Source organism: Rutilus rutilus (genome assembly GCF_951802725.1).
Source record: "Rutilus rutilus genome assembly, chromosome: 4".
NCBI classification, from domain to species: Eukaryota; Metazoa; Chordata; class Actinopteri; order Cypriniformes; family Leuciscidae; genus Rutilus; species Rutilus rutilus.
Genome location: NC_140212.1, coordinates 37,181,599 through 37,204,886, shown reverse-complemented (window position 1 = coordinate 37,204,886; position 23,288 = coordinate 37,181,599). Strand labels below are relative to the sequence as shown.

The 23,288-nt window shown below is 43.9% G+C and overlaps 2 protein-coding genes and 2 long non-coding RNA genes across 4 annotated transcripts; 3 read left to right on the top strand and 1 right to left on the bottom strand.

The window, feature by feature from the left end:
* Positions 1–368: 368 nt before the first annotated feature.
* On the top strand, positions 369–884 carry LOC311288725. Its single transcript, XR_014626983.1, has 3 exons — positions 369–440; positions 554–679; positions 843–884. It is a non-coding gene; the product is annotated as an uncharacterized lncRNA (long non-coding RNA).
* A 172-nt stretch (positions 885–1,056) lies between these two features.
* Positions 1,057–9,074, top strand: LOC311289886. Its single transcript, XR_014627234.1, has 6 exons — positions 1,057–1,158; positions 1,246–1,331; positions 1,608–1,660; positions 8,698–8,737; positions 8,815–8,882; positions 8,998–9,074. It is a non-coding gene; the product is annotated as an uncharacterized lncRNA (long non-coding RNA).
* Positions 6,004–8,017, bottom strand: LOC311289073 (uncharacterized protein; the record flags this gene model as incomplete). Its single annotated transcript, XM_084406832.1, has 2 exons — positions 7,954–8,017; positions 6,004–7,262 (listed from the first exon to the last, which is right to left on the bottom strand). Exon 2 carries the CDS (start codon positions 7,141–7,143, stop codon positions 6,004–6,006), a length of 1,140 nt encoding a protein of 379 aa, XP_084262958.1. The 5' UTR covers positions 7,144–7,262; positions 7,954–8,017.
* A 157-nt stretch (positions 9,075–9,231) lies between the features above and the next one.
* LOC311289072 (G2/M phase-specific E3 ubiquitin-protein ligase-like) lies at positions 9,232–13,265 on the top strand (the record flags this gene model as incomplete). Its single annotated transcript, XM_084406831.1, has 6 exons — positions 9,232–9,526; positions 9,676–9,854; positions 10,082–10,254; positions 10,784–10,998; positions 11,078–11,202; positions 13,173–13,265. The coding sequence occupies exons 1-6, from the start codon at positions 9,367–9,369 to the stop codon at positions 13,263–13,265; spliced, it is 945 nt and encodes a 314-aa protein (XP_084262957.1). The 5' UTR covers positions 9,232–9,366.
* Positions 13,266–23,288: the final 10,023 nt, after the last annotated feature.

Sequence of the window (23,288 nt, the reverse complement as noted above, 5' to 3'; positions counted from 1 at the left end):
CAATTACATGGGCTAAACACTTTTACCAAGGACAAAACAAATTAACATTTTAGAAAACAAATTAACAAGACGCAAAACACTATTACCAGTCCCGAAACAAATTTACAAATGATAGATTCTTCACGGAAAGGGAATGTACCACATACCGGAAGTGACACGGAACGGAAGTGATGAGGTGAAAGCGGGTGATAGGTGTTGTTGGTGAGCGCTGTCAATTTGTGTTGTCAATGTGGAGTATATGGCGTGAATGAAGTTTATGGTGACCGAACATGGACTGCGGCCGAGGGATGTTTTGCCCGTTTTGTGGCAAACACATGAACAGCTTAACGTGGTTTTGCTTTATGTGTGGTCGGTGTTTGGAGTTTTTAAAGGATGCGGACCAGACGGAAACATTGGAAACACAGGGGACTTCTCGACAGCTGGACACAGTGCTAAGCAAAGTAAGTGTAGCAAAACCCTAGCTATCTGAGGACATGTGAATAAAAGTCAGTAGTAATGCTAATGATTTTTCGAGCGAACTTTCTATTTTGAAACGTAACTCTGTCCATTTCAGCAGAACAACCCATGCCCATCATACAAACAGTTCATGGAGTACAGAAGCTCGAAGTCAAAAGAACGACAGTCTTTTAACTATGGGCCAAAAGGAAGATCTAGGCCTAAAGAAAGAAAGCAAGTCCAGGTAAGTTGTAATGACCGTCCTATACAATTGTGCAATGTTCTATGTATTTGTGTGTGTGTGTGTGTGTGTGTGTGTGTGTGTGTGTGTGTGTGTGTGTGTGTGTGCGTGCGTGCGTGTGTGTATTTATTTTACCCATACATTAATTATATCTTTATTTTACTAGATAAACGTAGGATTGATGGGGCCACATGGAACTGATGGAACTGATTTAAAACTTCTAAGAGGAAAAACACTTCCGTTATTTACTGACCCAGAGGTAGCAGCACCTGATCTACTGAAACAAGCTGTCCAGAAAATGAGAACATTTAACAAGCACATGCACGAAGGACCTTATGTCCTTTTGTATCCAGACTGCTCAGAGGTGGTCCATGTGCCTGGGTCAGAAAGGTCATTTAAATTGGCAGAATATAAAAAGGAAATAGGAAAGGCATATTCCAGGATTACTTTTTTCATTTGCCTAGAAAAACACTATAAAAGAGGTTAGTGGATCTCATAATTCAATATTTTTACATATTTAGATACTTTGCTGGAGGATAAATAATGGTTGTTTGATTTATTTTTTTCAGAGTACGATACCTCAGACTCTGATTCTGATTCTGAAATTGCCATCACAACAAGGAGCACAGCTGAATTCAATCGAGCTGACACTTTGGTACATCAGTTATTTCTCTTTTTTTAAAACATTTATGTATGTATGTTTGTATTTATTCATTTTCATATAATTTATTAGATGTACATTGAATTTTAAGCATAACATCAATGTCCTGGTCAATATTTTAGTGGAAAAAAGGCTTGTTTTGATTATTTTGCAGTTACTATTATACAGTAACACAGGCAACCATTCAGCATTGATATATACTGTATGTGGTAATGGAAAAATAATAGAAGCTGTTGAAAGTTGTTGATCATTTTATCAGTTTCCTCTCAGGTTTTTGAACCACAAAATCGAAGTACTCCCAAATACAAACTGGAAGATGAAAGGTAGGTGTTGCGCAAATGGACACAAAGGAACTTTCAGGTGTGCATGGGTTGAAATTATTTCTTTACTTCTTGACTGGAAATGATAATAATAATTCATATTTTATTGGCCTACAGTGCTTTCACTACCAGAAAAGTTTTTTTTCATTTAACTCACAAAACTGATAAAACTACTAGCAGATATTTCACTACTTATTCACATACACATTATACATGCATGTATATTGCTGCACATAAGCTCAACGTTGCTACATGCTATCGGCTGTTTCTGTAACTGACTGAGGTGCCCCCTCGCTCCCTACCTAAAGGACCCACAGCTGTCTGTGTGAGCTTTACTTAACATCACAGAATAAATCTACTGAAATACAGTTGCTCTTGCAGGTGAATAAACATAAATTAACCAAACCATTAAAAAAAACACATGAGAATGAAGTGGGGGGTCTCCACTGTCCCACATCATTGTCGATCCTACATAGGTACTATAGGCCTTTATTGAAGTGGCACGGTCATCCAGAACCAACTAAAATAACTCCAACACGTTTCAGCATCTAGCCTTTGACAGGGAGTCAAATAGATGTAATGAGAGACAATGGTTTTTTTCAAGTGGTAATCAACCAATTTGCGTTATACATAATGTTTACATGATTTGACTATTCATAGATGCCACCTACGTCACTACAAATAGAACGCCGCCATATTTGCGACCGACTCGCCCGGTATGGCCGCCCAAACTGCCCATTTGAATGAGAGAGAGAGACAGAGATACCTGGAGAAAATTTCTATTTTAGGCTCCGATCCTTATTTGTTACCCCCAGTTTTCTTTTGTCCATTATTATCTGCCCCAGACTTGCCCAAATTGGCCTTCCATGATATATATATATATCTTGTACATAACCCCTCCCCATACAGTGGGGATCGCTTGAAGGCTTTCAAGAGTACAGATGCGTATCAATATGCTGTGGCTGGATGGGTGAAAAACGTGACAGTGCGGCACCTGGCCACCAAGGATTTATATTTAATCATGGGAAATGTAGGTTTTATAAAAACAATTTCAAATGTATGATTTTGGTGGTAGTTTGCTCTGACTAGGTAGCGAGTTGTTAGCTAGCTAAGTGGCTAACAGCTGGTAGCCACGGGCCGGCACACGGCTAACGTTAGCTGTCATCAATCTAGGGTGACCAAACGTCCTGTTTTCCCAGGACATGTCCTGTTTTCACGCCCTGTCCTGGCCGTCCTGGCTGTTTTTTAAAAAAGTGATGAAAATGTCCTGGTTTTCATTATTTTAAATACACGCTTGCCTTTGCACACAAAACATATGAAACCGGCTTCGGCTTATAATCAGCGCGTTCCATCCGCAGCGGCAAACAGAGAGTATGTGTGTGTGTTCATCTCAGCCTCATTGGTCTATATGTCAGAATATTTTAAATGACCAATCAAATCAAAGTAGGCGGACTTTACGTTCACAGAATTTTAACAGCTTGAGCTAAATATCACGAATATCATTAATAAACATGCTATTTATCAGAATAAATATGATTATATTTCAAAATCAGTTTACTGTACAAAGGCATGATTAATGATTAGATATTGTAAAGATAACTGCATGTGTAGTGTGTATATGTGACTAAAATGAAAATTAGGCACAGCAACCATTAATGTAGCTAATCTGAAAGACCGCAGAAAGCTCTAATGTCCTTATTTGTGCTTGGGTATGAAATTTAACAAAGTCCTAAAGTGTCACAGCTGACATTTAAATGCCAATAAACATAGAAGCAATGTGCAGTGCTGCATTGTAAATTGCAGATTTTTGTGGAGTGTCAATGGCCATTCTAACAGTAATATGATTGCAGTCATTTAGGCAAAACATGAACACTGAAATTCATTCCCATTAACATATCCCTTACTTTTCCTGAACCATGTTTGATTAATTGAAACAACATCAGATAATCTCACTCAAACACTTGAGCTCATTAACGCACAGCCGCATAAAGCCTCCAAAGAGAACATACCAAAAGTATACAATTCATCCATTCATTCAGAAACATACAACATCATCCCTTTATGATAGTACAGGAAGTATGAAATAATAATATTTATTATTTAACAGTTTGTTCTTCACTTAACAGGTCCATCATTCACAGGCTCTTAATACTAAGCCAACATGGCCATGGGTAGTGGTGCAGGAGGCAGGGACTGTCATCACAGCACACTGCACTTGTATGGCAGGACTGGGAGAGGTGTGCTCCCACGCCGCAGCACTAATGTTCTCACTTCTAGCTGCTGTTGAGCGCAAAGAGGGACAGGCATGCACAGATAAAGCATGTGCATGGGAAGAGCCAAGGCAAAAACTTGTGAAATATGATGAACTATCAAACATCTTTCAAAATAAGGAGAAAGATAAAAAACAAGACAAGCACCATCACTTGAAAGCATCCACTGATGAGCTCAAGCTATTTTTTGAACAGCTCCACCACAGTGAAAAACAGGAGGCCATCCCTAAGAAAAGTGCCATTTTGTCAGTTGTTGAAGGCCATTCTATCAGATACATGCCCAAGACTGTACAGTTGGACATGCCACCACCTCTTCCTACTCTGTACTCAAGCACCAGGCTTGAATTGGATTTGCCCGCACTGCTGGAGGAGGCTGCTAGGATTTTTGAGGAGCTGCATCTCACTCCTGAGCAGGTAAGATATGAAAAAGACTTCTTTAACAGTGGTTCTCAAACTTTTTCTTGTCATTCCCCACCATGAAGGGTGGTAATTGTCAAGCTCCACTTGTACCACATCATGCTTTTTGTAATAATTACCATTACACCATTTTGATGATTAGGTTATTTTTGGAGTGTTTGTTAGTTGAGGAGAAGACAAGAGAGCAGAGAAAGTCCAGGGTATGGTTTGATCAGAGAGCAGGGAGAGTTACCGCATCAGCATTTCATGAGGCAGCCAGGACAAAGAATTCTTCATCGCTGATAAAGAGAGTTTGCTATCCCCAGTCTTCCCGCTTTTCAACAGCAGCAACCAGGTATACGGTTTAGAAAGTAAGACATATTAACCATGGCTTTTTTCTTGCAATTCCATCATGAATACACTCCAGGAATTATATTTTATGTAACCGTGTCGGTCAAATGCCTGAAAGATTAGTTTATCTATAGATCTACCTGTTGAGCCACTCATGATCAACTAGTTATGCCGCAAATGAATTAAAATCTCCCGGAATCTAGAGCGAGTGCGCATGCGAGACAGAGACTGTGCTCCAAAGGAAGGTTAGTTGGTTTTACATAAAGTTTAAAATATTGCTGACAGACTTACATGTTTTCATCAGATGGGGTCTGCAAAATGAAGACACTGCCAGGGAGTCGTACCTGAAGGCCATGCAAGATCTCCATGTGAACTTCAGCATTACAGCATCAGGGCTCATTATCAACCCGGACCTACCATGGCTAGGAGCATCGCCAGATGGTGTGGTGACCTGTGATTGCCATGGAAGTGGTGTGCTTGAAATAAAATGTCCTTTTAATGCTAATGGCCGTGCTCTCAAGGAATGTGTCAGCGACCCACATTTCTGCCTTACTGTGTCTGCAGAAGGTATGAACCTCAAGCAAGATCATAGTTACATGTATCAACTGCAGGCCCAAATGCGTGTAGCTGAGGTAATGTACGGAGATTTTGTTGTGTGGACACCACAAGAAGTTTTTAAGCAACGAGTACAATTTGATCAATACTTTTTTGATGAGGCCTACACTAGGGTGGAAGAATTCATTAGAACAGGGGTATTACCTGAGCTGTTGGGTAAATGGTTTACTGTGCCACACCTCTCCTCAAGTGCTAACCTTGAGAAGGCACCTGAGGGATGTTACTGTGGAAACCCTGTTGATGACACAGACATCCTCTCTTGCACATCCGAGCAATGCAAACGAAAGTGCTTCCACAAGTCATGTCTGAAGCTGAGCAGGGTGCCAAAGAGTTGGAAGTGTGTAGAATGCAAAAAGCAAACAATCAAGAAATGAAGTTGGCAAAGCAAGGTAGTTTTATTTGTATAGCACATATCAGCAACATTAAAGAGTGGTTAAAACAGATAAAATACGATTAGTTACAGTGAATGAATTTATAAATGAATTAATTGATATATTACTTGTTTGTTTTGAAATTGTATATATTGTATGTTGTATTGTGTGCATATGTGTTTGTAGGCATGTATCAAATACATTTGATCCATACATCCACAAATGGACAATAAACAAATGATTAATAAATGCATGAATATTCATTGTAGTTCAGAGTCCACGCAAATACTAAAGAGATACTATATACAGTAAAATTTACAAGGAAAGCAATTGTATTACCTCTCTAATCTTTAGGGACGACAGATGGGCAAATGTTGCAAAGAGCACAGCAAACTGTTACCATTTTGTCAATGGAGAGCTGTCCTTGCGCGTCAGCTTGGCAGAGGGACAGAGGGATGGTGGTCTGAAGAATAGTGTATTTATTCCTCACCAGGCCAATGACTCGCTCCACGTGGATCCTGACGGCTGCGAGTCCCCTTGTTGCCTCTAGCTCCAGTGGATGCATCTGTTGCTTGCCTTTGGTAAACGCTGGTATTTTCAATTGAGCACAATACAGACCCACTGTCTCTTTCACATTGAAACCTCTATCAGCTAGAATGACATCTCCTGGTGACAATTTATCAAGAAAGCCACAATTTTCCACAATGTGCTTGTCACTTGTGCGACCACCCCATCCTTTTGACACATAAGATATAACACCTTGTGGTGTTATTGAGATCAGGTATTTTGCAGTGTTGTGGTGCTTGTACTGTGAGTATGTCTGTGCACGGCATCTCAGGTTACTTGGCTTTTCTATAAATATTTCAAAACAATCAATGATGGAGGTGCAGTTCTTAAAGTTATTTTTGAAACACATTGGGAGACTATTTTGAATTTGCTCTTTTGGTGGCCATAAGATTAGATCTGATAATCTGAAATACATTAAATCTAATGTGCTATTGAACACTCTGACGACAGTTGACTTAGATATTCCAAAAAAGTAAGCAAAAAAGTAAAGCGGCACATTAAGCCTCAGTCTCATTAATGTTAGGATCAAACATTGGAATGGGGTGATTAATTGTCCAACTCTAAGAAATTCTGATAGAAAATTAAACAAAACAAATAATTTGGCAAAGGACGGAAGACCTGTGAGTTCCAGCACCATGGTGTCATTATCCCTGAATGCCTCCTCATTCAAGGACCGCTCCTCTGCCCTGGCCCTTAACTCACGGATCTCGTCTCGGAGCCGTGCACACTCACTTCCCAGTGCTGACATCTTAGCCTGGCAGGATGGATTCACGCATTGTTCTACGATGCCAGGGCCTGTGTTGTTTGTGTAGTTGTGGTCAGTGGAAGTAGTGACCTCATGCTCCTCCACGTCAGCCACATCGGAGGTTGAAGGGTCAGCACGACTGCTGCAGGTCTCACGTATCTTGCGCTTCATCAGCTGAGTCTTTTGAAACTTTTTGCAGGCATAATGTTGCTTATCCCTCTCCCTCGCCGAGGTGTGTGCAAAAAGACTGGGCACAAAATCGGGGCTCAAAGGATTGTCCTGTTTTGCTCCTAGAAATTCAGAGCATAGTAAAAAAAAAAAAGATTACATGTGTGAGATATTGTCCAACCTAAGTCTCTCTCTCTCTTAGAACCTATGTAGATAATTAGTTCATTTTAATCTTTTCATGAAGTTACTACATAGGCTAAACAAAGGGACTTGCATAGGTAGACTGAAAAAAATAACTTTGTCCTACTTCCAGGATTTGTGTTAAATGTGAAATATAGATTTAAAGGACAATTCTGACGCCAAATGAACCTAGGAGTTAATAATGTGTACCGAGTCGACCATTCTCTGGGACATGTTTGTTTTCATGCAAACCGGAGATTAGCTGCTAACGCTAGCTTTCGGGGCATTTGGTAAATCACTATTTTATACCACTAAAAAGGCTCAAAATAGCACAACACTTCATCGGTAGCATAATGGGGGTTCCTACATGCAAACCGAAGCATTGAGAACTTTATAAGTGTACCGACAGTTTATTAAAAAGATTATAAAGACTGTAGCGTAACGTTAAGTTACATGTTTACATGCAGACTCAATCGGACGCAGTCTTTATAATCTAGCTATCTTTTTAATAAACTTTCTGTACACTTACAAAGTTCTCAATGCTTCGGTGTGCATGTAGGGACATACATACCTAAATACAAATAGCAAATAATACAACACAAACGGATCACATGGGCTGAAGGCTTAACTTACCTGACACGAAGTGTTCATTGCATAGTAAGGAGTGAGATGTGGGTGTCCAGTGATCTCTTCGAATGGCAGCTAACCACTTCTTTCTTCTATCCTTTTCTTTAGGTATATAATAGAATAACAATTCGGGGTTCCTCTTTCGGCTGTTGTTGCAGCCAACCGCACAACATATTGCAGGCATATTCAGACCGTCGGTCGCAAAGATGGCGGCGCAAAGCTACAGTGACGTCATGTGAATCGAATGAATTGCAGGCCTGAAGGACACCTGCTGGTTTTAAGATGTTTACAACACCCACTCTAGCCCAGAAAGCTTTGGACACTAGAAAAGACCCATTGTCTCATTTCATCCATTTGACTCGCTGACGAAGGCTAGATGCCAAAACGCATCAGAGTTCTTTTAAATTGGTTCTGTATGACTTGGCCACTTGCAATACAAGCATTTTAATAGTTACAAATTAGTAGTTTGAGCTTTCTCTTATTTTATACCTTTTCCATTCAAAAAGAAACTCAAACAAACTCAGATTTGAGTCCAGGATGCGCTCCTATCCACATGTTCTTAAGAAATAATTTATCTTTAAGTTGTTGATGTGATCAGAGAATTTGCTCGGATGAACTTGAAACAGAAAATACCATATGTATAGTGTGATTTATAACAAAATAATGTTTTTACTACTACATGTTACTCAAAACTACCTTATAGCTTTTATCATGGAGCTAATCATTTTAATATGTTGTATCATGTTTCAGAGATGCACCAGGACAATCATCAACAATTCAGCCAGGACAGGTAATAAGGCAGACTGTGGCAGCATGACATTTCTTGCTTTCAGTGTTGTCGTTTCAGACATTTTAATCTGTTTTCAGATAGTAATATCTGATGCTGAGGATCTGGATCCACCTGAAACAAATCCAGAAAAAACTTCTTGCTACAGGTAAGTAAAAAAAAAAGGATAAAGACTGACATAATTTTGATTTATTTAACTGATTACATGGGGAAGACATTTGTTTGTAAGATGTTTTTACATGGAAATGGTAATTTCCCAACAGTAAATACACAGACCTGTATTCACCAAATGTTGAGCAAGAGGATGAAGAGCCGGTTGCTGTCAATGTGAAGAATTTCCAACACACAGCAATGTAATATGACAGCTTTTGACTATTAGCACTCGTAGTTACTCGTAGTAGCTAGTAGTTTTTTCACTGTACAATAGTTCTGGTATATCTGGAATATCCACAAATGAAGTCACTTTTTGTCATTACAGAGAGGAGATGGACATTACATTACCTGACATCGTAGCAAACCTGTCACTTCCTATTGATCATAAAAAAGTCAGCCGGTTCAACATCTCAAGGGCTAATGTTTGGGATGGGGCAGTCAGAGGTTTCAAGCGTACAACATATTCTGAAACCTGTGACATGCTGGTGAAATTTACTGATGATACTGGTGTTCTGGAAGAGGGAATTGACACTGGTGGTCCAAGACGAGAGTTTTTAACTCTACTAATGAAACACCTAAAAGACCGGCCCATTTTTGATGGACCAGAAGGACATCGGTTCTTGGTCTACAATGCAAATGGTATGCATATTGGTTAGATGTGTACTATAGGCTACTAATGGTTGGTTAATGCTCATTGACCACATATATCACATGACATATGCTTGTATATTACAGTTTATACAGTAATGCATTGTTTGTTTTATTTTGCAATGTGAATTAATTCACAGCTGTTAGGGAGGATGAATACTACCTGGCAGGAAAGATGATTGCTGTGTCAGTTGTGCATGGAGGTCCAGGACCCCATTTCCTGTCGGAAGATCTTGTACATTATCTTGCAGGCCAGCCTTCATTCAAAGCAACAAATAATTTAATAACTGATGAAGAAATAGGGAAAGCTTTGCAAGAGGTGAGAATAGCATTAGGCTACGGTATGGTAGGGCAGAAGTTTACATAGTTCCTGCAGTGTTTTGAGACAATGTTTACTTATATTACGTGCAGAATTTATTTAATTAATTTATTAGTTTTCGATAGTGTAAGATTACACCATGCTATGTATGTCATTAATAAATAGGCAAGGAGATACAGTGCACACAGTTATTGACGGGTGTTTATGCCCATTTTCATGTCTTTCAGATTGAGAATGCTGCTTCATTGGATGCTCTGCAAGAATGTATGATGAGACACAGCACAATGTTACAGACAGCAGGTTGTCTGAGACATGTGGCTACTGTGGAAGAAAAGAAAGAAATCGTGTCAGACTACCTCCAATGGTATATTATTGACCGCAACTCATCTGTTATTGACAGGTAAGATGATATTTGTGGTGATGATTTTCTTCTTTTTTTATGTATTTAAGCATGAATTTTTAGTTTGAAATGCCTCATGGTCCCCATCTTTGGTTTATGCAAGCATGTATATCTGTTATCAATTTGTCACTGTGACAGAATTTGTACCTTAGTGCATTTCAACTGATATGTGATGTTGCTTCATTCTTTGTCAAACTACAGTGCCTTAATTAAGTTTTCACACAAAGTACATGGGGTGTGTAGACTTTCTGAAGGCATTGTTTGAGTGCTCAAGCCACCCAGTCGTCTGTGTCATTCCTGTCTTTTGTTTCTGTGTTATTCTTACAGTCTGTAACAATTAACATTTAATGTGCAACGCAAAAATAGGGTTTCTTAGATCAATTTTCAACACAACCATTTTTCCCCCAAAATGTATGTTTGTTAAGGTGGATAGAAATTGTAGAGAAGAGAATATTTAATAGTTTTCTTTAGATAATTTAAATTCAATTGGCACTACACAGCAGTGAAACAATGTTTGTGTTCAATGTAGATTCAGAGACGGTCTTTCAACCCTTGAGTTTTTGAATGCACTACAGCAACACCCTACTTTGCTGGCCCCTGTCCTGTGCCACTCTGAAAGGCGACTCACTGCTTTTGAACTTGAGAGTCTCTTCAAACCTGACCTCAGTCCTTCGGGGAGTAATCGAAGACTTAAAGAAAGTCAAACCATGGCCTACTGGGCAGACTATCTCCTTGATTGTGAAGGTTTGTTAGTTCATTTGTTTTTTATAACTAGTTAAGAAAACACATGGCAATGATGTATCTGAATTGTTTTTCTTTGCAGAAGGCCAGGCTGCTGTGTCTGTGGAAGATGTTTTGATGTTTGCTACTGGGCTGTCTTCACTTCCCCCATCTGGCTTGGAACCACTGTCACAAATAGAGTTCCTGGATGACTCTGCGTTCCCAATGGCAAATACATGTTCAAACTCCTTGAGATTACCACTCCTAGACTCATACCCTTTGTTTAAGTCACAAATGGACTTTGGAATTCAAAATAGTCCAGGTTTTGGCTGTTTCTAAGCTATATGATGGATGACCCCTAGAGTTAAGACTGAAAAAGTTGTTGTTAAAGGGATACTCCACCGTTTTTTCATATTAAACTATGTTATTCCCTTAACTAAGACGAGTTGATACATACCTCTCTCATCTCAGTGCGTGCACTTAATCGCTCAGACGCGCGGCGACACTTTGATAGCACTTAGCTTAGCCCAGTTCATTCATTAGGGACCAAACAGAGATGAAGTTAGAAGCGACCAAACACCTCCACGTTCCCTTTCGTGGTCACTCCGAGTTACGTCGGATGACGACGATTGGGGTTTCGCTTAGAAGCCTATCACCTTCGAGTATATAAAACGAGCCAATGGCAATGAAATGCCATGGGTCTGCGGAATTTGCATAGCGTAACTCCGCCCGCCGCAGGGGGTATATAAGGAAGTACGCTGCACAATGCAGACATGCTTTCGCTTCGGAGCCGAGAACTTCTCCACTCCTGCAAGCCAAAGATTCTGAGTTAGTCTTCTCTTACCTTCGAGACGAGCGAGCTCTCCGGTGTTGGTGTGACGGCGATTTCAGCGAGTGCACACTTCCCTGCTGATCTTGTCAGTGATCTGACAGTTAGTGTGATTTCTCCCTGTTCGCTTCAACATCCGCGGAGTTTTCCTCTCACAAAAAGAGCATTGCATGTGGCACGTCTTTTTAAAGATGTCTCGCCCGTGCACTTCTGGTTGTGGTCGCGATGTATTTTCTCCTGATGGGCACAATCTCTGCTTAGCGTGTTTGGGCGTTGATCACGCTGAAGCAGCGTTTGTGGATGATTCATGTTCTCATTGCGGGAACATGACCATCTCCATGCTGCGGTCGAGACTCAATGAGCTCATCAGAGCGAGAGTCCCCTCATCCACACCCGATCTACGGTCTCCCCGAGAGGCTGTACTTCGGCTGGTGGCCAGGGTGACCTGAGGGTATCTGTGTGGGACAAACCGCCGATACGTCCACGGTCCACACACCCCTCTTCAGCATTGGTTCCCGCGAGCGTGCAAACCGAAACCGCCGGTCCCTCTACGGAGGCCCCGCGCGTTTCGTTTGGCGTTCCACAGGAGGATGCAATGTCGATCACTGCATCACAAGGTGGGCATGAGTCCTCGGGAAGTGAGGATTCGGCTGTGTTGCCGCCCTCGGGCGTGCCAGCATTGCCCGAGTCTGATCCCGAGCTGACTGCCATGCTTTCCCGGGCAGCCGCGGCCATTGGGCTCGAGTGGTCCCCGCCGCCCGATCCAGTGCGCTCGCGGCTGGATGATTGGTTTTTGGGAGCGGCCGCTGACATTCGTCGCCGCCCAACCCCAATACCATTCTTCCCGGAAGTGCATGAGGAAGTCACGCGGTCCTGGAAGGCTCCCATGTCTTCCCGCGATCGTTCGTCGGCTTTCTCCGCCTTTCCTCCCCTCGATAGAGCTGATGCTTGTGGGTACACTGGGATTCCCACGGTTGAACGTTCTGTCGCGATGCAGCTGTGTCCGGCAGGCGCTTCATCACGTGGTGATCCTAAGCACCCGTCCAAAGCCTGTGGATTCTCGTCCACTCTCGTGGCGAAGTCTTACAGTGCGGCGGGACAGGCAGCTGCCTCTTTGCATGCCATGGCCATTCTGCAGGTCTACCAGGCCCAGATGCTTCGTGACATGCACGAGGGCAGGACAGACCCAGGGCTCGTTGATGAGCTGCGCGCCGCCACCGACCTCGCTCTCCGAGCGACGAAGGTGACCGCGCGCTCCCTGGGTTTGGTGATGTCCACAGCTGTGGTCCAGGAGAGACATCTCTGGCTGAACCTGGCTGATATGTGTGAGCCCGAGCGGACTCGTCTGCTTGATGCTCCCATTTCCCAGGCCGGCCTTTTCGGCGGTGCGGTCGAGGATTTTGCCCAAGAGTTCTCGACCGCCCAGAAGCAGACTGAGGCTATCAAGCACATTCTGCCCTGACGCTCCGCTGCTCTGCCGTCGGCACAGAATCCTCAGCCTGCTCGCCGCCGAGGGCGCCCTCCCGCGGCCGCCCCTCCCGCACGGCCCCAGCAGCAACCTTCACCCGGGCCGCGTTGTGGAGGGAGCCGCAGGCAGGCGCCACAGCCCTCTCCAGCCCCGCCGCCCGCTAAACGCCAGGCCGAGCGGCGCTCCTGAGACGGGCTGCTCAGGGTTGGCTTCAATTCTGTCCCAGGAGCTGGTAGCAGGGCCACTCCTTCCCCCGGTGGAGGGCCGGGGGAGAATCTTTTGTTCTCCACTCCCCGCTGCTCGTCCAACGACGAGCAGTACTTTGATGTGGTTGAAGACAGAATTGAATTCCCCAATCCTGAGCCGACAGAGTCCGAGGGCCGCAGTGCGCGCCACCCTCGGGTCCCGCCACTGCCGCCCTCCTCTGTCCCAGAGGGGGATGACAGCACGCGCCGCCCACGGGCCACGCTCCTCTCATCCCCCTCTGTCGCCAGACCCCTGCCAGAGCACGCCCCCGTGGGACGCGCGCCCTCCCCTGGCCTCCTCTGGCAGGACGCGGTTAATGACCGTGCCCCCGCACAGGGCCGCTATGCCACCCTCGCCGGTGCCGGTCATTCCGCCTCGCTGCCCCACCGACGGTACGTCTGTGGTTCGTATGACCCCGCTGGTGCACTTTCTGGAGGCCTGGCTAGAGCTTCCCAGACTGTCCCGCTGGGTCGCGAGAACCATCAGGCTCGGCTACGCGATTCAGTTCGCGAGATCTCCTCCTCGCTTCAGGGGAGTCCGCTTCACTATGATCGGTGGCAATGCCCCTGTCATGAGAGCGGAGGTCGCCACCCTACTGGCGAAGGGTGCGATCGAGATTGTCCGTCCAGCCGAAATGAAGTCCGGCTTCTACAGCCCTTACTTCATTGTACCCAAGAAGTCCGGTGGGTTACGACCAATCCTCGACCTGCGCGTCTTGAACCGCTCCCTTCACAGGCTGCCGTTCAAGATGCTAACGGCCAAACACATCCTCCAGTGTGTACGGCCGCAGGATTGGTTTGCAGCGATCGACCTGAAGGACGCCTACTTCCATGTCTCCATTTTACCTCGACACAGACCGTTTCTACGGTTTGCTTTCGAGGGGCAGGCATACCAGTATGCGGTTCTCCCTTTCGGGCTAGCCCTGTCTCCTCGCGTCTTTACGAAGGTCGTCGAGGCAGCCCTTGTTCCCCTCCGGGAACACGGGGTTCGCATCCTGAACTATCTCGACGACTGGCTGATCCTAGCTCACTCTCGAGACCAGGTTTGCGAACACAGGGACCTAGTGCTCCGGCACCTAGCTCGTCTGGGCCTTCGGGTCAACTGGGAGAAGAGCAAACTCTGCCCCGTGCAGAGGATCTCTTTTCTCGGTATGGAGATCGACTCGGTCGCCATGTGCGCGCAGCTTACGAGCGAGCGCGCGCAGTCACTGCTGACTTGTCTTCGTCAGTTCGAGGGCAAGAGTGCGGTTCCACTGAAACTTTTTCAGAGGCTCCTGGGGCATATGGCATCCGCAGCCGCAGTAACGCCGCTGGGATTGCTTCATATGAGACCGCTTCAGCTTTGGCTTCACGATCGAGTCCCGAGGTGGGCATGGCAACACGGCACGCTCCAAGTCCCAGTGACTCCAGCCTGCCGTCGGACCTTCACCCCGTGGGCGAACCTCAGTTTTCTACGGGCCGGAGTGCCCTTAGAACGAGTTTCCCGGCATGTTGTTGTATCAACAGATGCCTCCAACACGGGCTGGGGCGCCATGTGCAATGGTCATGCTGCCGCGGGCTCCTGGACAGGACCCCAGCGCCTTTGGCATGTCAATTGCCTCGAGTTGCTGGCTGTACGTCTCGCCCTGCACCGCTTCCATGCGCTGCTCAGGGGTCAGCACGTACTAGTCCGATCAGACAATACCGCAACAGTAGCGTACATCAACCATCAAGGTGGTCTACGCTCCCGCCGTATGTCGCAACTCGCTCGCCACCTCCTCATATGGAGTCAGAAGCATCTGAGGTCGCTTCGAGCCATTTATATCCCGGGACACCTGAACCAGGCGGCCGACGAGCTGTCTCGAGTTCGGCCTCTCGCTGGAGAATGGCGACTCCATCCCCGGACGGTTCAGCTGATTTGGGATCAGTTCGGCGACGCACAGGTAGACCTGTTTGCCTCCCACGACTCGTCCCATTGCGACCTGTTTTATTCCCTGACCGAGGGCACGCTCGGCACGGATGCACTGGCGCACAGCTGGCCGCGGGGCCTACGCAAGTATGCGTTTCCCCCAGTGAGCCTTCTTGCGCAGACCTTGCGCAAGATCAGGGAGGACGAGGAGCAGGTCATTTTGGTTGCCCCGTATTGGCCCAACCGGACCTGGTTCTCCGAACTAGTACTCCTCGCGACAGCACCTCCCTGGCCAATTCCTCTGAGGAAGGACCTCCTTTCTCAGGGACGGGGCACCTTATGGCACCCTCGTCCCGATCTTTGGAGCCTCCACGTGTGGCTCCTGGACGGGACGAGGCAGGTTTGAGTACCCTACCACCTGCGGTGGTGGCTACCATCACTTCCGCTAGAGCATCGTCCACGAGACATGCCTATGCGTTGAAGTGGAACCTCTTTGTCAACTGGTGTTCTTCTAAACATCAAGAACCCACGAAATGCTCGATCAGTGTCGTGCTTTCCTTCCTGCAAGAAGGGTTGGAGCGAAGGCTGTCTCCCTCCACCCTGAAAGTGTATGTTGCCGCCATTGCCGCACATCACGAAGCAGTTGATGGTAAGTCTCTGGGAAAGCACGACCTGATCGTCAGGTTCCTGAGGGGAGCGAGGAGACTAAATCCTCCTCGTCCTCCCCTCGTTCCCTCTTGGGACCTCTCAGTGGTTCTAACTGCCCTGCAGAGTGCTCCCTTTGAGCCTTTGCAATCAGTGGAGCTTAAGTTCCTGTCAATGAAGACAGCGCTCCTGGTTGCATTGGCCTCCATCAAGAGGGTAGGGGACCTGCAGGCATTTTCGGTTGACGAAGCGTGCCTGGAATTCGGGCCGGCTGACTCTCACGTGATCCTGAGACCCCGGCTTGGATATGTGCCCAAGGTTCCTACCACACCCTTTCGAGACCAGGTAGTGAACCTGCAAGCGCTGCCCTTGGAGGAGGCAGACCCAGCCTTGGCACTGCTCTGTCCAGTACGCGCCCTCCGTGCTTACGTAGACAGAACGCGGTGTTTCAGGACCTCAGACCAGCTCTTTGTCTGTCATGGTGGGAAGCTGAAGGGAAAGGCTCTCTCAAAGCAAAGGTTATCTCACTGGATAGTGGATACCATTGCTTTGGCATACCAGCAGCAAGGTCGTCCGTGCCCCCTTGGTGTGAAAGCCCACTCCACACGTAGTGTGGCTTCCTCTTGGGCTCTAGCGCATGGCGCCTCGCTAACAGACATTTGTAGAGCTGCAGGCTGGGCGACACCCAACACATTCGCGAGATTCTATAATCTCCGCGTAGAGCCAGTTTCTTCTCATGTACTCGCTTCAACCAGCCGGTGCTAGATTCTGCTCAGGTGTCTTCGCTTGCTCGCCATTCCTCTCCACGGACGGGATACGTGCGATTTTCTTCTCAGGTGAGTCTGATAAGCTCTGAGTTCCTCCAGCACTGGTGACGTCAACGCCTGAGTTATGCCAATCTGCCATAACGCAGCTTTTGCGCTTGACTAGGTGCCTCCATGTGCATGGTTCCCCCTCTGGGCGACCCCCACATGTGTATTCCACTGTAAGTCTCCTTGTGAGCGTGTGTCTTTCCCTTGGCAAGCCACCTTGCCACCCCTGGGGTTTAAAATTCCACCTGCGGCTGGACACCCCAGTGATTCTCCATATGCATCCCTCTGGGTCATATGTGTATTCTAAGTCCCCCCCTCAATGGCTGGGCATGATTGCATATTTCTCTCTGGAGATATGCTTCCCAGTGTACCTTGGTATCCCTGTGTTAAGTAGGACTCCTTCGTTCGTGCTAGTCTCACAACAGGGAGCTCAGACTTACGCAGGGCACTGGAAGACAGCCGAGGTGGCGTGATTAGACTGGAACCCCAATCGTCGTCATCCGACGTAACTCGGAGTGACCACGAAAGGGAACGTCTCGGTTACGGATGTAACCCTCGTTCCCTGAGTGGGAACGGAGACGTTACGTCTTCCTGCCACTTCCGCTGTACCGCTGAAAAACGCCTGGGGCCAGTCTCGGCTCCTCAGCGAAGGCATGTCTGCATTGTGCAGCGTACTTCCTTATATACCCCCTGCGGCGGGCGGAGTTACGCTATGCAAATTCCGCAGACCCATGGCATTTCATTGCCATTGGCTCGTTTTATATACTCGAAGGTGATAGGCTTCTAAGCGAAACCCCAATCGTCGTCATCCGACGTAACGTCTCCGTTCCCACTCAGGGAACGAGGGTTACATCCGTAACCGAGACGTTTTCCCTATTTAAATACAGTTACACGAGTAGTTACACGACCAAGTATGGTGACAAAATGAAACGTGGCGCTTTTCTAAGCGGGTTAAAAAGGATAACTATAATGTATGGCGGAATAGCACTTTTGGGAGTACTTCGACTCGGCGCAGTAAAAAGTCACGCCTGATCCTGTTCCTCTCACTTCTGTCAATAGAACAAACGTGTCTTTTTACTGCACCGAGTCGAAGTACTCCCAAAAGTGCTATTCCGCCATACATTATAGTTATCCATTTTAACCCGCTTAGAAAAGCGCCACGTTTTATTTTGTGTCACCATACTTGGTCGTGTAACTACTCGTGTAACTGTATTTAAATAGGGAAAACGTGGAGGTGTTTGGTCGCTTCTAACTTCATCTCTGTTTGGTCCCTAATGAATGAACTGGGCTAAGCTAAGTGCTATCAAAGTGTCACCACGCGCCAGAACGATTGAGTGCATGCACTGAGATGAGAGAATGGTATGTATCAACTCGTCTTAGGGATAGTTCACCCAAAAATGAAAATTCTGTCATCATTTACTCACCCTCAAGTTGTTCCAAACCTGTATGAGTTTCTTTGTTCTGCTTAACACAAAAGATGATATTTGGAAGAATGTTTGTAATCAATAGATCTCGGTCCCCATTGACTTCCATAGTAGGAAAAAAATATACTATGGTAGTCAATGGGGACCGAGATCTGTTTGGTTACAAACATTCTTCCAAATATCTTCCTTTGTGTTCAGCAGAACAAAGAAACTCATACAGGTTTGGGACAACTTGAGGGTGAGTAAACAATGATAGAATTTTCATTTTTGGGTGAACTATCCCTTTAAGGGAATAACATAGTTTAATATGAAAAAACGGTTGAGTATCCCTTTAAAGTGCCGTTGCCAAAGTTATAATGTTACAGTATGTGAGCATGTTCTTTTCTCAGTTAACATTTTGAAAATGTTTTAGACCCATGACTCTCAAACTGGGATCCCTTTGTGATTCACTGTTTTAGATAAAGAAACAATAAATACTCAGTACTATTTTTGATTCATTTACTTAAACACAATTAAGCTTTGGGTGACAGATTCATAAATATTGTGTTCAGACAGGCAGCAGTGTTTCACCACTACAAAAAAAACTCCCTTTTTGATAATTTCATAGCTGAGCCATTTCTTTTAGTTTCATGTACAGTCCTGATGCAGACTCCCAGTTCTCTGGCTTCTGTAACTGATTGTGTTCCATGGCAAAGTTCAAGTACTCCTGCATGTTTGGGTCCCCACAAGGAGTCATTGACAGGCTAGCCTCAGGAAGGGCATCCAGTTCAGCCTGTTCAATTTGAAATCCGCAGTCTCTGGAGCCAAACCTATGTTAAATAGAAAACATAATTGCATTTCTTTTCATTTAAGTTAAAACGTTATATTAATACTCTGATCTGTTTATCACCAATGTATCACCTGTGTGGTAAGTAGTTGAGTTCATTGGGCACCCCTCCTGGACATGCTGCTGTCCTGGAAGGGCGAATCCTGTGACTGTTCCACAGTCTCACACACTCATCCAAGTCCTTCTGAATAACATCACCAAAGCAATATCTCAATAGGCACTGATGCTCATGACTCCCGTTGAAGTATCCAGCATCTCTAAGGTCTGCAAATAACTCCATCCAGAACTGAGACCTATAGGAATGGATAAAAATGTTTAGTTATACTTTCAAGTATAAACACATATGTTTGAATAATAAAATCAAAGGTTAGCTGTAATGAAATTTATGGTCTGTGCATCTTTTGGTCATTCGAATTTCTTTTCAGGAACAACTACTTTTCCTGACGGGCAGGATTTGTTTTACATTTTTTATTGATCGTTTTTCAATGCTCGTTCCCGAGAAGAAAATCGAATGACTAAAGATGCAATGACCCTTTATGAAGACAACTCACCTTCCCTTTCTAAATATAGACCACCAGGACTCAATACGCTGGTTATTTATAGATGAGCCGTACATGTGGCTGGACGCTCCAGAGTAGTTGTCTCTGTGATGGTGGCGTAGGGTACATTGAATTGCAGCCATTATGCCGTTCTCAGTGCCACAATCAGTCCTCAGTCTCATGGGGATGACACCGAGGTTTCGCACACATGACATGAAATAGTGAGCAATCACTGTTGAGTTATTATTTGTTGGTCCACATTCAAGCCACAATACTTTACGTGAAAATCCATCTATGCATCCCGAAATGGCCAAACCGAATGGCTTAAGTTTGTCATAACCATCTGCATGCCACATATAGTTAGGTCCCATTGAGTGATAGGTTCTTCTTGTAAACCTTCTGCGTGCTCTGCTCTCACACCCTCGAGGATTAAGCTCCCGGAGGAAATTCATCACATCATCTCTCTTCACTCGAAGATTGTACTTTTGTTTAAGTACCTGCCACATCGTGCGGTAGCCAAATAGTTGTCCAGGTCCACGAAGTTCAGATCTGATGGCGTTACTCACGGCGTTTGGAGAGGAATATTCCTTTCTGCGGTACAACCCGGCTTCGTTCAGTTTACTTTTAAGAGTCCTCAAGCTGATGTTTACACCGTGTAGACTTGACATCATGTCCACGATAACAGCGTACGAGTGGCCCTCGTTAAAATATTGAACGCAATGATGCAGTATGTCTGGTGTTTCCGTCTGGTCCGCATCCTTTAAAAACTCCAAACACCGACCACACGTAAAGCAAAACCGCGTTAAGCTGTTCATGTGTTTGCCACAAAATGGGCAAAACATCCCTCGGCCGCAGTCCATGTTCGGTCACCATAAACTTCATTCACGCCATATACTCATAGACTATCACCCGCTTTCACCTCATCACTTCCGTTCCGTGTCACTTCCGGTATGTGGTACATTCCCTTTCCGTGAAGAATCTATCATTTGTAAATTTGTTTCGGGACTGGTAAAAGTGTTTTGCGTCTTGTTAATTTGTTTTCTAAAATGTTAATTTGTTTTGTCCTTGGTAAAAGTGTTTAGCCCATGTAATTGTGTTTTATGGTAGGTAAAAATGTTTTCCAAAATGTAAATTTGTCTCGAGCTTTGTAAAAGTGTTTCATTCTTCGTAAAAGTGTTTAATTCTTTGTAATGTTGCTTTGCACTTCCCGGCCACCGTAGGAAAGTGTTCATATGACGCACAATGAAAACCACTTGATTTCACGTGGGTGACTGCACCTCTTTCCCATCGATGAATACGCGCACACCGACAAAGAACGCACGCTTTCCTTCCTTCCTAGCAGCTTCAATCAACGGCCACCTCTTCATCCTCAGCGACAAAACAGAGCTGTTTTTGACCAGGTAAAATGAGTGTTTTCTTACAATACTAATGAGAATTTTTAATTAAAGTATATTACGAACTTTTAATTTAGACCCTAAAGAATCATATTAGCTTGTACAAAAATGGCATTATATGACCCCTTTAACAATTTCAAATTGGCCCAAATAACGTTCACATTAAAAATAAAGTTGACAACTAAAATATCTACATTGCCTATAAATAGGCTACTTCAAGTTCTTTTCTGTTGTTGTATTTAAAATAGCATAATTCTCAGTAGTTTTTGTTCTTTATGTTTCAATGTAATTACTGTGCATTATGTTACTCTCTTTGTATTGTTACTTATTTTTTAATAAACTGTTCTTTATACAACTCTTATCTCGTGCTGACTTTTTATTAACACATTATAGACTACTTATTTTTTCTAGACATATACTATTTTAATGTACAATGGGCTACAGTCACACCTTAAGAAAAAAAAACTTAAATATACCATATTAATTTAAAATAATTTTCGGTATTTATATTTGACAAATATTTTACCTGTATTTTAATTAAAATTGGATTATGGTAATGATAGTGAATTAAAGCTTTACGAAGAAACGACTTTCCCCTCAGCTGTATCATAAGTATCATTACTAATGTAATCAACACATTAGATACTAACGAGTCATGACATCTTGTGGTCAAAACGTGGAAGAATCCGCCTTTCTCTCCGAGACGACCCAGCCATTTTTAGCCTATTCCATATAATAAATCCAAATAAAAAAAATACTCTTTCAAATATATTTTTACTTAAAAATGTTTATTAAATCAGTCTCTGAATAGCCTACATTTCTGCGGGGGGTAAATGGGCAAAGTAGTCATATTTTATAGCGCTCAGACTCCTCTTCCTCTTGTTGATGGAAAAGTTGATGATGATGCCAAAAAGATTTGCATGTGCAGGGTAAAATTTGTGGAAGTGTATGTAAGATTGTAAATTAAATTTAAATGTATGTTTATGTCGTTAGCGTGAAACACAATTTACACGTTTACACCTGCCATTTTATAATCTTTTAACGTACCATACCAACATTTTACATATGATTTTTGTGGCCCTCCAGAGGACTAATTGTTGATTAAACATGATGAATGTATTTATGATTATTAATTTCCTGCATTAAACACTTTAATTTAATCTAAAAACAGTACTATTATTATTGTTATTATTATTGTATATATATACAGTATATACTGTATGTATGTATATATATATATATATATATCAGTGGCGGCTGCTGGTCTTTCAAAGAGGGGAAGCTAATTTTCGGCCTACATCATAAAAATTGTCTATTTATTTAAACGTAAATTCTACGTTCCTTTTCAAGAAAATGCTCTGTGACCCTGTCGTACCAACTAGGCGTCTTTTCCAGTGACTTGACCAGTGTCCTCTCAATGGCCAGCAGAGTTAAATATAATTGTATAAATGTAATAATATAATAAAGGTATAAATAATAATATAATATAATATAGTATAATACTACTACTACTAATAATATATATTCTTTATTATTTTTATAATTATTTTTTTAATTATTACTACTAATAATAAAAAGATATAATAAGTAATAATATAATAAAGGTATAAATGTATAATTGTTTGAAATGTATTATGAAAATTGGCTAGCAATTTCAACAAGCAAATACCAAGAAATAGTTTGCAGTAGTTTGTCTTTCGACTACACTTGAAAAATCCGTGATGGGACTGAGCTCGAATAGCTTCAGTGTCAGCGACTTTTTATTGTATGAAATCGCTGTCAATCAAGAGGAGACGCAGTCTTTCGACAGACCCTCCAATCATCACGCAGAAGCCCAGAGTCCAGCCCAGCCCACTCCTCATTAACCCCAGAGACGCTGAGCGTCCGTGGGCGGGACATAATCGCAGCATTTATCCAATGACCGTCTAGTTTCGAAGCACTGAAAAAACTGTTCAAAGCAGCCCCACTGAAGTCAATGGACGCTGGGCTTCAACAGGGAAATGCACTGTGACTCTAGGGGACTGTATGAGAAGGAAATCGAGTCAGCCGACCTGCTATATGTAGCTGATTCTGAATGAACTCGTCTTTGAGATGAACATTTTCTAACGCATTTTTTGTCAATTTTTAGCAAAATTTGAACACAATAGTACATATTTGACCATTCATTTTTTGACATTATAGGGGAAGCCGAGCTTCCCTAACAGTCTTAAAGAAATCCCCACTGATATATATATATATATATAT